Below are 16221 nucleotides of genomic sequence, written 5' to 3'. Positions count from 1 at the left end.
GGCACTGGTAAGACATCTCAGAGGTGGGCAGATGAAGAGGCTTGAATGGGTATCTTAGCTTCAAAATCATTTTGGATTAATGATTAATTGATTTTTTTTGCCTTGTCTTCTTTTATATATTCTCTGTGTTTTTACATATAAATTTTGTCTTGATTTGAAAAGACAGGTGTCTGCTAATGAAGACAGGAGCCTCTCTTGAAATGTAAAATGTAAACCCCTTGCCTCTGAATTATTATAATTTTTGAGATTAAGGGGCTCTTGGGCAAAGATATGGGAGTAGGAATAACAGTTCTTTATAAAGAAAAATAAAAATGCAGTAATACAAAACAACACTGCCAGAGTCAGAACAGGCCCTGCCCCCCTGTGTGTCAGGGAGGTGGCACAGCCCCATTCCATGGTGGCTCAGCCCTCCTGCAGTGCCAGCTGTGCTTCTGCTGGAGCAGGGATCCTGCACAAGGGGGGAGTTTTCCTCTGAAGCTCCAGGGGTGCTGGAGATGGGCCTGGGCTCCCTCTGGGAATGCAGGGGAGGAGAAAGCTGCTCCTCTGGGAATGCAGTGGGCAAAGGCTGCTGTGGTGTTCCCAGTGTCAGATTGTATCCAGGTAGGAATGCTTGGCTCTTCCCCTGGGCAGAGCATCTCCCCATGGGATGATGGAATTTTATCAGCCATGCAGGGACACTCACTGGCTGTGAACAGAAGAGATCTCCTGGAGGGAGGATGGGTGTGGCAGAGATAAAGAACACTGCCCCACCTGGTTCTAACAGGTGGCCCAATTAACAGAAGATGGCTGCCCCACCTGGTTCCAACAGATGGCCATAGAATGTACACCCCCGGCCACATCTTGCATTTCCAACCTAAGACAATTTGTAGCTCTGTATCCTATTATTGTATTTGTAGCTTATCTCCAGTACTTTTCCTGATTCTACCCAATAAGCAGAAATACAAAACACATTCCAAAGGTTCCAAGCTGGGGATTTGAGGCTCCTGTTCTATCTTGGTTTTTCCTGGGAACCAAGGTTGAGGCCAGCTCTTCCAGACATGTTTTTATAAACAGTTTAGCCCCTATCTAAAGAGGGGGAATTTGAAAAAGAGTTGAACTGGGGCGATTACCTCACCAGCCATGCTTCTAACTGGGGATTTTTGTCAGACATGCTAATTGGTAAACCCTATAAAAAATGTATATACATTATGCTGTGTGTACGACTTAGGTGCACAATTGGCCAGGTGGAAAACACCAAAGGATCCTTACAAAGGTAACCTCTTTTTACCACCCTAACTGTGTCTGGCTCCTGATTTTAGGACCAATGAAAAGGCATCAGGATGGGAGGGGAGATTCCCTCCCAGCACACACCCCAGACCCCCATCATCATGATTTACAACCCTGTTTGCAGAGGTCAGTGGGCTTCTGGCATATTCCCTGCCTCAGTGACAGTGTGCCAGGGTGCAGTCAGTACAGACACAGACTGGTCTGGCTGGGGCACCAGAGCTGAGCACCTCCTGGAGAAAGGGAGATCAAAAGTTCTCAGTTAACTTCCCCTCAAGGTGGCATCTTATAGTTCCTCCCCATTCTGCATGTCTTTGCACCACTTTATGAACACTCATGACTGCCCAAAATCTGCAAGTCTGTAAGTTATGTACTGTTGGTGCAATGGCTGCTGAAGAGTGTCTAAAAAGATGGTAGAGAGCAAGGCTTCACAAAAAGTGCAGTCTGAGCTGTTGCTGGATCCCCTCTCCTTCCAGCACACCATGTGCTTTTTCTCCAGTCCATTGTAACAACATAGGTGAATGAAAACCATTTAGGCCCAAGTTAAGAGGATGTTCTTGCACAGGTCAGTGATGAACATAAATGAGCTTATAAGGGCCAAACTTGTTGCCTTCCCCAGCCAGAGGCACCTGAGGCAGCTGTACAGGGAGGTGTGGATTGTCAGGGAGCATGGCTGCTGTTACATGATGGAGCTGAGAGACTGGGAGGCAATTGTTTCCACACTGTTGGCTTTACTCATTGGAATAAGTCTGTGCATTTGTCAACTCAACAATTCAGAACTGTAAAATAAATTCATCTCTGTCAGTCTGCTCTTGCTTTCTTTGTACGTTCCCAAGTCTGGGGATTTACAAGACATTTGAAGGGATTTGTTCTGCACTGAAAATTAGAAATTAATTCACCACTTGTTAATTGCAGATCTACAAATGTGAAGAGAAATTAGGAGTTTCAGGTACACCTTCAAAAATCTGTCACAGCTCAAACCTGTAATTTTTAAGTTTATGAAATTTAGAATTTTGGCTAAAAAATGCAGATTGGACAGAAATAACATTTTGCAGCTCCAGTGTTCAGACTGCACTTGTTCAAAGGAAGGCTTGCCTGAGTACAGTCTGTACAGTTAAGCCTTGAATTATTCTGGATAAAAAGCTAGATGTTCTTCCTGACTCATATTTTAGAAAAATTAAGCAATCACTGCCAGCCTCTAGCAAGTTTCAGAAGGGCTTTTTTGAGGAAAGGTGTTTGGTTGCTAGAACTGAGCAGAGAATTAGGACAGAGTAACATCACTGCAGTGCCTAACCCATCTGTAAAATGTGCACCCTGCCTGTGAGGCAAACTGTGAACCACAATCAGGAGGCTCACAAGCAGTCCCATGGGCTCCAGCCACTAAGAGAACTTCTACCCACTGCAGCAGCCATATGTGTCTCTCCGTTTTTTGTAGGCAGTGAGCAGCAGTGCCCTGATTTCTGCCACTCAGATGCTCAGTCTAGGGCTGGAGGTGCCACTTTCTGGAGGATTCAGTATCTTTTCCACCAGCTACAGTTGGCAGCTTAAGCAGCTAGTTCCAATTCTTAGCTGGCTAATGTTAGAAGAGTCAAATCCCAGCTGTGATGGTGGTGTTGTTCTCTCATTAATAACTATGGGAAGAAGCTGTATTTTTTTTTCCTGGAGTAGGTTGAAATTACTAGGAGGTAAATTCCTGAGGAAGTCTGAGTTATCCCAGCAGCAAGCTCAGCAAAGGAGGTGTTTCCAGCTGAGCTCTAAGTAGCCTAAATTTTGAGAAGTAAAATGAGAAAGGTTGTTGTTTTGGGAAAAATGTTCAGGGAATACATAATCTGGATCTAACCCATAGTCTGGATTATGGATCTAATCCATAATCTGGATTAGATCTGTTTCATCATATTATAGTGTTCCATTTTGCATGGAAAGGTTAGAAAAAAATGTTTTGGTAGACAGGAAGGGCAAGAAAGAAAAGAATAGATGGTTTTATATTGGAAATTTGGATTTGAACAATAAAATGCTAAGGGACATATTTGCTGAATGTTGGGAAAGCCAGCTTGCATGAAGAGATGACTGCAAGGTATTTTTGAACTTGAACAGAATAACCTAATTGTCTCCATTATGCTGGAGTAAAGAAGTTCCAGTGGTAGTGGCTGAAAACTCATCTCTTCTCAAAGACACAGAAACTGATTTGGAAACAGACACCTGATGCTCAACACTTGATATTTGAAGCTAATAGTACTCTTTCCCTGAGTAGGAACTGTTGTGTGAAAGAATTTAAGTATCGGATTCTGAATTTTAGCAAAATCTGTTAGTTTGGTTGTTGTTGGGTTGTTGTTGTTGTTAAAGGGAGTACTAAACCAAGGATTTTGTGTTTTGGGTGAATTAGTTGCACTCCTAGGATTTTTTTTAATTTTATGTCAATCTTCAATACTTTTTTACAATTGTTTTGATCAGCTTTCCAGCTTTAGTGAGGAGTGTGATTACAGAATGTGTTGCAGTTCATCTGACAGGGATCTTGCACTTCCTTGAACTCTGTTAAATTCAGCTGTTGACTATTGACTGTAAACTCTTTGGCATGGAAAATGTTGGTTTAATTTTGTACTTCTGGCATAATTATGCAGACCCTCTAAGTATTTGTCCACAGGCTTTTCCTCCCTGATTGGTTGGGACATGCCTTGTTCAGCAAGGCCATCTTGTTAATTACTTTAACACAGTGATGTGAGGGTAGGTATAGAGAAGCTTGTCAACCAGCCACTCTTGTCCTGTGCAAGGATTCAAGACTTGGCTGATGACAATATTATCTGCTCAGTGTCTGCCCCTCAGTATGTTTTTAAAGGTCAGAAATGACTGTGCCTTGCTCACCCTTTACTAAGAGCAGGGTGAGAATGGGACATTCTATGGGCCTATGTCCAGCGCAGCCTTTTATTTTGAATACCACTAGATTCTGGACTGGCAGCCTTGCTGGTGTGTGTGTATCCTCTCATTCCAGGAGTGCAAAGGCTGAACATCATCACAAGCCTTGTCTGTAGGTGCAGCAAATCTGAGGCACAGTCTTCCTCTTCAAGGACTTTACTAGGCCAAATAAATACCCTCTGTCTCACTTTCCTCTCCCTGTAGCCTCTGGCAGGAGCAGGAAGTCTGGTATCATCTGTCCTTGGCAGCAGATAAGTTTGGAAGCACTTTGAACTCTCTCTTGATTCTAATCAGTTTTTAAACTTAACCTTGCTTCCTGTGCAAGATCAATTCTTGTCTCACTTAATACCTGTGTTAACCTAGAGATCAAACACTGAAGGAATGTCTGGTTCCTGGGATATAGCTTAGTCAAAGTGCTGTGGTAAATAGAAGGAAGCTTTCCTTTTTGATAAGCTGTTAGGAGTCTGGAAGCTTTTCCTAGTATTACAGTTCCACAGCATGTTCAAACAGCCAAGTAGAGCCAAGCTAGAGTATTTTGAATGCTTTAGGCAGTATTTGTGGCAGAGCTTCTCAGAGGCCCTAATTGCAAGGCAGGGAGAACATAAGCCATCATTTCCTTGGAAAAAATATTCAGAGCCTGTAATATCATCAGCATCACCATTTTTGTTCTTCAAATATCTGTACCATTGTAGCATGCCATAGAAGGGAAGCTGTTTATGGACTCTGCCCAGATGTTGATAAGTTAGGGGCTTTTCCTCTTGTGAAAAGCAGCTGAATTGAATTATTCTAGGCAGCAATGGAATCCAGTTCTTTCTCTTGCATAGGCAGCTTTTGGACATTGATGTTGTCTTTAGCAGTGAACTAAACTACTAAACACAACTGAACTAAATTCTTTTAGCCATTTCTCTGCCTTCCTCTTAGTGTTTCTACAAATTTCTGCTCATCATGAACACAGTGGTGTAGTACTGGCAGAGGAGGACCTGCAAACTGTTGTACAGGGAGTCTTTGAAATCCAACTCATATTCTGCTTTACAGGAGGCATGTATCTGACTGGAAGATTCACAGATATTGTGTCTCATAGCCTGTCTTCTTCTTGTGCCAGCAAGCTTAACTCAAGACTATTCCCTGTGCTCTGGTGTAGAAGCTTCCCTTAGACCTCCAGCTGTTTTGATTGCCAGTCAGGCCACTGAAGGAGTAGGAAGGGAACCAGTTAACTGGGCTGAGTGCAGAGCAATATATGCCTCATCTAAATCAACTCTGAGAAAAATACCTTCTGCACTTGTTTTCCTTGCAGCAGACTATGCATCATAAATGCTCCCCATTGCCCAGAGCTCTCACAGGCAGCATTCCAGCTGCGTGGGTGGGTGTTGGAGTGCACTCTCCCAGCCCTGCTGGGAGCTCTCTGGAAGCAGTGGGAGTCACTGGGGCCATGCTGTGTGCAGGCTGGCACACAGTCTGCCTTGGGCTTCAGTTTGGGACCACTGCTGAGGAGTCAGCAGAAGACAGAGTGAGGGGAAGGCCTGTCAGACATCCAGGGCTTCAGACAGAAGCCAGTTTTGGGTGGCTTGGGCAATATGGTTTTATAGAATAAACATTGCATTGTCTGTAAGGCTTTAATTTTCCACCATGGTTTAATTACACATAATTATGACAAGTGCAGAGGAACCTCTGCTTCGTCTTAATCCAGATACTGACTTCCAGGCCCTTCCCAGCATACCTGGGCAGACCAGTATCACATCAGAAGAGAAGGTACCCACTTCATACTGGCAGGTTAGAACAGGGGTTACAAGGGATTCTGTCGTGATATTATCTTGTTGGGATTTCTAGAGAGTGTGGATAGAAAGCAGTCCTGTTTCTGCCACAGACTTTCATTTTGCCACACACAAAATGTTTCCTTTCCTGAATGAGAGCATGAGCGGGCTTGATCTTTCCTTTAACTTGCAGCACAACTGAAGTGCATATATGTGCATCCCTACCACACCTCCACCCACACACAAGATGTACATACACATTTAGAACACAGAGAACCTTCCTGGTGACTCATTGTGTTTGTGCTGCCTCTGTTGCAGGCAGCTGCGTCATCTAATTCCTTTCATCAAATGCCATCATGAAAGTTTGCCATTTTCTTGTAGCTGTGCTCCCTCACGTGGCAATTCCTTGCTCTGATAGTTGAAGATTTCCCTCCAGATGCCAGCTTCAAATGTTTCATAGTCAGTTTGCAAGCCAAAGTTTCTTCTTTGTTTGCAAGCCAAATTTCTCTTTAGTCTGAATGGTTCCTGTCCCTTTCTGGTAAGCTCCCTCTCCTGATTGCAGTGATTCCTCAAACAAAACTGCTCCTGCAGTCACACTGGCTGGCTGGCAGTCTCAGCCTTTCTCAACTCATTTGGAACTTGTTGGACAATTTCAGCCAGTGCTGGCAAGGGAGCAGTGGTGAGAAATACAGGAGGTTCCTCCACACAGAGTGATGGCTTTTGACAGAGTATGGATTAGGGACTCAGCATAACACCATCACTGGGGTAAAGGCAGTGAACTCAGCCCTTCTTCACAATCAGAGACAGCAAACACTTGGCTGGTTGTGTATTATACTGCCTGTTGGCCCAGTCTAGCAGACTTGGGAGAAAGCTTGGGACAAAATGCTGGCTGGAAGGGATAGAGCTTTCTGGAGTATACAGGATGGATGAATTAAGCAGTTCAAGCCCTTATTTACAGGAAACAAAGCTCTGTTCATTTGCGGAACACTTAGTTATAGAGGGTAGTTATGATTTAAATATGTGCAGGGACACTGATATATCCCAGGAAAGGGAGAAACAGATCATCAGGGAAAACCTGAATCAGTTCAGTTCCTCCCTGTGCCAGATGAGCAGCAGAATGCATGCATGTCCCTCAGCTCTCTCCTGCCCTCAGCACAGGACACAAATGATGCATAGGTCTCCTGCTGGCCCTGCTGCACAGGGACACATTTCACCCAGTGAGATGGAGAGATAATTGAGATGATTGGTTCTTTATATATCTGCTAGCTGGGTCCATGGGCCATGAGACTCATGAACTGTCAGACTTCTGAGTGCAAATCAGCCTTTAAGCACTTGATCAAAGGCACTCTCTCAACTTTTCACCTTGCTTTGGCTCCATTTTAAGCTACAGGCCCGGAGTGCAGAGGTCTTGCCATGACCCATAAGTCAGCATTTTCAGAGCAGATGAATCCCTGTGGCCATAGCTAAGAAGTGCTGCTGATCCATCATTGAGAGATGTGCTCAGAAAGTGCCAGGAAGGCTTTCCTTCTGTTTTGCCCAATTGTGTCTAGCCAGAAGCTGTCTGAGAGTCAGATCTGAATACATGTCTGATGTGTGGTTCTGTAACTGATGTGACATGTGTCTCATATAGTACTGGGGTACATTTTTAAACAAACATCATATTGAAAGAAAGCACAAGCATGAAATTCCAAAGGCATTTGCTTTCATATTTCAGTGTACGTTTACTTGGACAGATAAGCAGATGGGAGGGGGAAGGATAGAAATCAGTTTGACTATTGAAGATGCCCTTCTGAAGGTGACCTACCAGTTGTGTGGGGTTGCCTGGTGCTGTCATCATTGATGGGTTGAAATGCCTCAGGATTTCAGCCTGTGCCTGTGCTGACTGGATCTGGGATTTCTGCATTAAAGGCTGGAGTGCTGAGCTGTGGGAAGGTGGGTTCCCATCTTGTAGCCCGTTCAGCAGAAATACTGAACATCACTCAATAGACCCTAGGACAGGCTGTCCAAAGACCAGGCCCAGTCCAAGCAAGCATGGAGTTCTTTAATTTTTTCAGGGAAAAGCCACCTCTGATACCTCCCAGTATAGAACTTTCCCCGTTGTAGCTCACCACCACTTTGTGAGGTAGAAAAAGAGCAGCGCAATGTATTTACAGATGCTATGTGAACATACGAAGAGATTGACAGGGTTTATTTTCTCACATTTCAATACAAGTGTCAGAAGAAGGAGTCACTGTAGGAGGCAAATTACCCTGGTTTCCTTGTCCTGCACCCCCAACTGAGTGTGTGTATGGTATGTGTAAGTTACCTCCAATTCCTTTTAGGTTAGGATTTTAAACAAGAAGATCGATTTTAGCGATATTCAGTCCCGGTGTGGTTCCAGAGATAACATCAAACATTCTGCAGGGGGAGGAAATGTAAGTAGTATGGACACCCTGGGAACAGGCACTTCCACTGTGGTGAAGCACCTCACGCAGGCAGAAGCCTCTGTCTCCCTTCCTCTGAGCACTGCTTTCCTTCTTGCTGCTGTTTCACGTGCGAGTTTGTCTGGTAGTCGCGTGGGCCCTGTGTTTACGGTGGTGGCCTCCTGATCTCTCCCCACAGAGCACAAAACATTTTCAGAACTTGGACAGGGAAAGGAAATTATAAAAGAAGGGTTATCTCTAAGTGATAAAAGAAGGGTTATCTATAAGTGATAAAAGAAGGTTTATCTCTAAATGATAAAATAAAGGTTATTGCTAAATGCCCAAGTGAAAGTGCAGTCTGAGCCAGAATGGTTCAGTGCCTTTCTTTCATGGGAGGAGCCCAAGAAAGTAATTTCCAGAAAGAGACTGCAGCACACAGAGGCTCCAGCCTCCCCACTGGGCGTTTTCTGTGCACCAGTTCTTCCTCAGCTAACCTTTCGGTTATGTGCATTCAGCAGAGGGGAAGAAGAAAAATAAAACAGGAGGACAAAGAAAGCTCAGAGAAGAGGGTGTGATCAGCCAGCATGCTGAGTGCTGATGTCACAGCATCCTTCCATAAGGATCTGAGGTGGCCCAGGGTTTGACCAGACACCTCCTGGTTTTACTGGGCACACTGGAGTAGCAAGGTGGCTATGACTGCCCTGATGGAAATGACCACCCCTCAGATGGAAGAGCTGATGCAATGGGCATGTCTGATCCAGGCAGGGTCAGTATAGCAGCCAGTGCTGGCCTAAGCCACTGGGGGTGTGGTGAGCAAGCCAGTGGCATTGCAGTTACCCTGGAGCTCCTGGCTGGCTGTGACTTCTTGGGGCTTGCCAGCTCAGTGCCTGCGGGCCACATCTTGGAGTTACTTGGGAGTGTCACTCTGTGGCTGTTCCCAAGCTGGGGTCAGCACAGCCATGGCAAGGTGGCAGCAGGAGGAGGGAGGATGCCTGACCTTCTGCTCTGCAGTGAGCACTGAGCCAGCTGGCTGAACCTCAGCTGCTCAGGTACAGCAGCAGGAGGCACATGTGTAGATTACTCAGACTCTGCATAGTGGATTGACAGGAAATGGATACCATATATAGATGCAGAAAAATAAAAAACAGATGGTAGAGAAAAAAGCAGTCACCAAAATATCCTGGTTGCCAGGATGCATAATCGAGACAGAAGCAAATGGGATGGGTCCTGCTGTGTGCAGGGCTCTGGAGCACCCACTCTGAAAGGAGGAGGCTCAGAAACATTTTAGAAAGAACCCACAAGCTGATCTCCTTCATCCTCCTCTTCATTTTGCTAATAGTAAAGCTTAACCCAGCTTTGTCATCCCCCTAGGTGGGAGGTTTCCTCTTTTGTGGCATGGTCTGTGTTCTACTAACCATTTCTCCTTTTCCAGTGGTTTATAGAAGCCTCTCACTCTTTCTCTGCAGAGCTTGGCTTTTAACATAATTTTTTATTTTTTTCTTTTCATTCCTGTAATTTTTGTATGTGTGCACCTTTGGCAGGTACAAATTGTAACCAAGAAGATTGACTTGAGTCATGTGACTTCTAAGTGTGGCTCGCTCAAGAATATCCACCACAAACCAGGTACTGTAGGAATTTATGGGTTGTGGGACAAAGCAAGAACTCAATACTGTTGAGCTCAGAATCATGGATGATACTGTTCTCTTTTACAGTCAAAGAGAAAAGAAATACTCTTTAGTAATAAAAATACATTAAATTACTTAACTAAATATATAAAGACATAAAGGTATGAGACCACCTAGTTTAGGGAGGTGATGAAAAAATACTGCCAAAGGATGGTGCTCGGCATAAGATTGAAATATAGGCTGAAGTCTGATGTCAGTGAAATACTTCAGCATGTGCTTAAATCCCATGAAAACCAGTAGGACTGCAGCACCTGCTTACAGTTAAAATATATATTGAAGATTTTATACGTTACTGAACATGCAGAGCATCATTCTGTGCTTCTCAAAAATCATTAGATCTCAACTAAAAGGGAGATAGTGTGACCTGAAGCATGAATGCACTCGTTTTCTCCTGCACCATTTCAATTTCCTAATCTGTGTTTCCTTTTCCTCTGTAGGAGGTGGGCGTGTGAAAATTGAGAGTGTGAAACTGGATTTCAAAGAAAAAGCTCAGGCTAAAGTTGGTTCACTGGAAAATGCCCACCATGTACCTGGTGGTGGTAATGTCAAGGTAAAGGAACAGCTGTCAGAAAAGGCTCCCACTGTGCCCCTGGCCCAGTGAAATTACTAGAGCTGTAAATTCAGTGCTGGCTCTGAATTGAGTAGGAAACATCTGTCTGTCCTCTTTCAAGCACACTCATGTACCAATTTGTTCCCTTGGAAATTTGGAATGACCCATCTTGTATCTGCATCTAAGCTGAGAGTGAAATGTCATGTAGTTTGTGCACTGTCTTTTCCCCCTAAAGTCCCTTGTTTGGGACTGAGGGACAGCACAGGTATGATCTGAGAGGAGGACTCCATTGTGAAACAGGAGGAAAACATCCTGAAAGTAAGATCACTCCCACAAACATTTGAAAATACAGATTTTGAAAACAAATCACAGTGCCCATACAATGCTTATGAAATTTGTACAGCTAGGAACTTCTCTTTAAAGCATCCATTGGAGGCAGAAATGGTAAGAGAATGTAACATAGTACGCCAGTAGCTATTTAAACAAGGTGAAAAATTCAATTTTCTAAGGAGCAAAGAAGCTTAGATCCTTCTAATAGTTTTTAAAAATAAGCAAAATGATGCCCAAATGATGATCTATAACAAGGTCATTTAGTGAACATCTCATGTGTGGAATTCTTTCTTTTCCTGGAGCAGATTGACAGCCAGAAGCTGAACTTCAGAGAGCACGCCAAGGCCCGTGTTGACCACGGGGCTGAGATCATCACGCAGTCACCGGGCAGGTCCAGCATGGCCTCGCCACGCAGACTCAGCAACGTCTCATCCTCTGGAAGCATCAACCTGCTTGAATCACCCCAGCTTGCTACCCTTGCTGAAGATGTCACAGCAGCCCTTGCCAAGCAGGGGTTATGAATTTGCTCATTTTGCATTGTATGAAGTAATAATATTTAGGCATGAGCTCTTGGCAGGAATGGGCTCAGAGCAGGTGTCACGTTCATTCTTTACCATGTCTAAAACTAAGTTACATCCCAAGACTTGTAGTTACCGTACAGTTTAAAAGAAAAAAACAGAAAAAAAAATAAATTCCATAGATGCAGAAATTGGCCTGACCTCCATTTACAACAGGAAGACACTGGCTTTATATGGGTATACAGCGGTATGTTACATTGGACAATTATTGTTGCTCTGCTCTGTCTTGCATGGAGTACTGTAGTATGATAAAAATGCATTTTTACCTTTCATGTGCCTGAAGGCCATCCACCTCTTTCTGAAGAGCCTTGTTAATATCCCAAGTTGCTCATTTCACAGTTCTTTTGATAGATGGGGAAATAAAAAAGAAAAGTTGCCCATTGTAAGTTATTACAGGTTAAATTAATGGTCTGCTTACCAGAAGGAAGGGCATATAGGGAAATTCAACTTTAATTAAAAAAAAAAAGTTACTTTGTATAAATGAGTAGAAAAAAAGTTGAATTAAGTTATTAACATTTTTTGAACCTGGTTAATTATGTCAGTGTATAGCTGAAAAGCCAATAAATTATTTAAATAATAACTAAAAATACTAGCTGAAAACATTTGAATCGTGCTTTGGGAAGTGACGTAAAAAAGCTGCTGAAAGCGAGCACTCATACCCCAACAGACTTGTGTCTGATTAGAAAAGTTGGTTAAGCAGCTAGATTTGTGTGCATACCACCAGTTCCACATTCTTTCCATCTGTTTGATACAGTATTATAGATATATATATTTCTCTGTGGCCATTTGTGATACGCCCTCCTCATATACTTGAATATTCTACTTCTTTATTCACAGTATCTGTGTCTCTTGCACCCTTTGGTGTTGCAATTTTAGGTATGTAAAAGTAGATGTTAGCAGGGGGTTTTTTCCCTATTCATAAGAATACATTTAAAAAAGATGAAAATTGTAGCATGAAGTTGCTTTCTGTAACAACTAAAAGCCGTGACCCTGTTTTAGTGACAGATGCAAGTCTATTCTGTGATGCTAGAAAAAGGATTCCTTCCTTCTTCCCTTCCTTTCTTCACAAAGAAATGATTTTTGTGGGGTCCAGATGTTTGTCAAAGAGTCTCCAAAGAAGGCTGAGTTTGGACTACGGATTTTTAAAAAATCCACAATAGTTTGGTTCTTTCTTTCGTTCTTTCCTTTCTCTCTCTTTCTCTCTCTTTCTCTCTCTTTCTCTCTCTTTCTCTCTCTCTTTCCTTTCTTTCCTTTCTCTTTCCCTCCCTTCCTTCCTCATATTTTTCTTCATTCCCATAGTAACAATGAATGTTTGGTTTATTGTTTTTCTTTTGCTAAAGTTGAAACACAGAAAAAATATTAAGATGTTGTTTCCACTCCATTAGTGATGTCTCACATGTACACTCAGGCACTCAGATAACAGTGATAATCATAGCAGAGATGCCTGTAAATTACAATACATGAATAAATAAAAATCAGCTCCCTAGACTGGTTGTCATAGAGATTCATCAATTAAATAGGGCATCTTAAAATCTGAGCAAAGTGGGATTATATTGACTATAAAAAGTGTAAGAAAAAATGTGCATGAAAGATAAAAGGCAGATGCACAACCATCAGATCTAGTGGAGTTACCTGAGAGAGCACTGGTGATGGGGATGATCCTCAGCAGCAGATCATCACCTCTGGTGCCCTATGTACATGAGACATTAAGGAATGAGCAGTTTACATTCTTGCAGATTGTTTTATCTTTTCCTTTTGAAACCTCCTAACTGAACTTTGCACTGTCAGTTGAGCTATACTTGATGTATGTATTAGGTTAATGATGTGGTTTGGAAACTTTTGATCTGTTCTTTTTCCTTCTTAATTTTCATGTGTGTGTGTGTGTGTTGGGGTTTGGTCTGAAAAGACTCGCAGAGATTTTTATGTCTGTGGAGATTCTAAAAATTAATGGCACAGGATTCCCCATCATTACATTCAGGTAGTAATGCAGTTACTGGTCAGGAAATATTCAGTGGGCCAAAGTGGGGTTTTGGCTAAGCTGCTACAGCAGTACAAACACAAAACAGAGTGGTTAAATCTCTCAAACTTCTGAATATGAACTTCTGACAGCCCCACACATGACATTTCAGCTCTGCAAAAAGCTTTTTCACACAACAAAGTACCTAACACTCTAAGTCAATTGTTTCATATAAAGGACAGTGAGTTTAGAACCATCCCAAGTGCAATTGGAGGATTCTGATTTCTGCCTTGTATTTGTTACACTTCTGCTTAAAGTAATCCTAAGAATTCACATGGAAACAGTGTCAAGTGAGGTGCAATAAAATCTTCTTCCCATTTTTTCAGAAAAACAACAGACAGAAAGGAAAACTGACAGTATTTGTATCACTTTGCTCTGATTATGCTATCAATAATATAAATTAGCTTTGCAGTGGTTTTTCTTTCTATGCCTTTTGCCAGTGTAGGAGAAAAACTTGGTACTACTGAACCTCTGCTCTCTGAACCTGAGCAGCATCTCATGGAAACAGTGTTAACCTGAGACTCAAGTGTTTTTATTCTGCTTTTAAAATTGGCATACTCTAGAAAATAAGGCTTAGTTAATCTACCTATGAGTCCAAAGTTAGAGTGTGTAACACACCAAGTCATTTATTTCATGCATTAAAATGAGCTTTCTTGTTTTGACTGAAGCAAAGACCTCTGTAATCATTATCATCCTTCCATAGAAAGAATCCTAGAATGCTGTGGAGTTAGATAAAAGAAATTAAGAGTTTTGTGCTTTTGAATAATAATGAAAAAAACCAAGTTATGTTACATGACTCTAGATGTTCACTGAAAAGCTCATATTAATCTTAACTTTCTCAAGAAGAGTGTTCGTTTTAAAAACAACAGTTTGTAAATATGTAATGCCCACTAAAGAAGATAGAGCCAGCTTCCTGGAAACTGCATCTGTTGTGTTTCTTTTCCACAGGCATGTTGAGCCAGCAGGTTTGTTGGGTGCCTGAGACCCAATTGTGTAACAAAGCAGAGGTAATCCAGACAAAAGGAATGATGAAACCTTGTTTGGGTACCTAGGGGAGCACCCCAAATTTAATAATCCATTGGGTTGTAGAGATGAAAGAGTGCTTCTGCCTCATCTGCAGAGTTCTGTTTCTATGTAACCACAAGCTGAAACAAATCAAAGTTGAGCAAACCTCTGTCCAGCAAGAGTAAAGGAAAAACTCAACCTGATGAGGAAAATTATGAGCCCACAAGGGCAATATATATTTTCACTGTACAGCAGTAAATGGAATTAATTATTCAGTCCTCTGCTATGGTACAGTAGTAACCTCATCATGACTGCTCACACATCTAAGTTTGCCTAAATACATGACTCAAAGGGAGTCAAAAGGCAGCCTGTGTTGGCTACCACATGAGCAGAAGTTTTTTCCATGCTGGAATAAATACTGTTTGAAACCCAAGTATATATCCCTTCAAAGGCAAATGCCTTGAAGAGTAGATCACATTAGCTGTGAAAATCAGTGCTGGTAGATTTCTAGCCTAGGTGTCTGTGAGTTCACTCACTAGTCAGATTGCTAAAGCAACTCCCTCTGCAACTCCAGCAATTCCCACTGCAGGAAGGTAAATTAGTTTCACACTGGGAAAAGTCAAGCATATAAAAGCCACTTCAACTTTAGCAAAGAGAAAAAGCCAACAAGTAAACATGCTGTATGCTGGGATATCAAGGAATACAGTCTGCTGTTACAAACCTGTGTTTTTTCTGATAATTCTAGAGCCTGTTACCATAAAAGAGGCATTTCTTGAATGGCTGGTGGTAGGTAGTTCATGTTTTTCAATCCAATTTGCAATTGTATTTGTTGCTGTATAGTGATTGTTTTGCAAAATAAACTCGCTTGTCATCTAATTGCATGTGTTACCTTCCTGTGTTTGTGATCAGCTCCTCCTGAATCAAGCCCTGCACATCCAGCACCTGCTGGTATGGCCCTCAGTCTGCCCAGAAGCAGTCACAGCAAATCCAGTTGTATTGTTCAGCCAATCCCTTTCACTTTTATACAAAAGGATCAGTTTTTATGGCTTGCACCCTCTTCTGCGGGTCAGTATTTCCCTACTGGGTGCAAATTTCTCTGAGAGGGTGATTAGACATTGGAACTGGCTGCTAGGGAGGTGGTGCAGTCACTGTCCCTGAAGGTGTTTAAGGACAGCCTGGATGTAGCACTTGGTGCCACAGCCTGGTTGACAAGGTGGTGTAGGTTCATAGTGTTGGTTGGACTCGAAAATCTCAGAGGTCTTGAGATGATCTACCAACCAAACTGGCCTTGTGATTCTGTGGTCAGGACATGTGATCGAGGTCCCTGGATCAGGGATCCCTGAGAGCCCTTGTACACCAGGGAAATGGGGGTCCTGGGCTGCCAATGTGGTGTGGCCACACACCGGCCCTCAGGCTCCTTGTACACCATAGAAATGGCAGCCCCGGGCTGCCAATGTAGCAAAGCCACACGCCGGCCCTCAGGGCCCTTGTACACCAGGGAAATGGTGGCCTTGGGCTGCCAACGTGGCACAGCCACACACTGACCCTCAGGGCCCTTGCACATGAGGGAAATGGCTGCGAAAGTGGCACAGCCACACACCGGCCCTCAGGGCCCTTGTACAGCAGGGAAATGGCGGCCCCGGGCTGCCTGTATGGCACGGCCTTACACCAGCCCTCAGGGCCCTTGTACACCAGGGAAATGGCGGCTCCAAGCTGCCAATGTGTCACAG

The 16221-nt window shown here is 43.1% G+C and overlaps 1 protein-coding gene across 24 annotated transcripts in view; it reads left to right on the top strand.

Moving 5' to 3' along the window:
• Positions 1 to 12348, top strand: part of MAP2 (microtubule associated protein 2) — a 170777-nt gene extending 158429 nt beyond the window's left edge. For all 24 annotated transcript variants that reach the window (XM_054278303.1, XM_054278302.1, XM_054278306.1 and 21 more), the window contains 3 exons: positions 9868 to 9949; positions 10449 to 10561; positions 11197 to 12348. In XM_054278303.1, the coding sequence (XP_054134278.1) occupies positions 9868 to 9949; positions 10449 to 10561; positions 11197 to 11412 (411 nt within the window). In that variant the 3' untranslated portion in view covers positions 11413 to 12348. The remainder of the gene's footprint in view (positions 1 to 9867; positions 9950 to 10448; positions 10562 to 11196) is intronic.
• The last annotated feature ends 3873 nt before the right edge of the window (positions 12349 to 16221 follow it).

The sequence above is a fragment of the Melozone crissalis genome, unplaced genomic scaffold (genome assembly GCF_028551555.1).
Source record: "Melozone crissalis strain CALT ecotype California unplaced genomic scaffold, PUWL_Pcris_2 ptg000023l_1, whole genome shotgun sequence".
NCBI classification, from domain to species: domain Eukaryota; kingdom Metazoa; phylum Chordata; class Aves; order Passeriformes; family Passerellidae; genus Melozone; species Melozone crissalis.
This window is presented reverse-complemented; position numbering and strand designations above follow the sequence as displayed.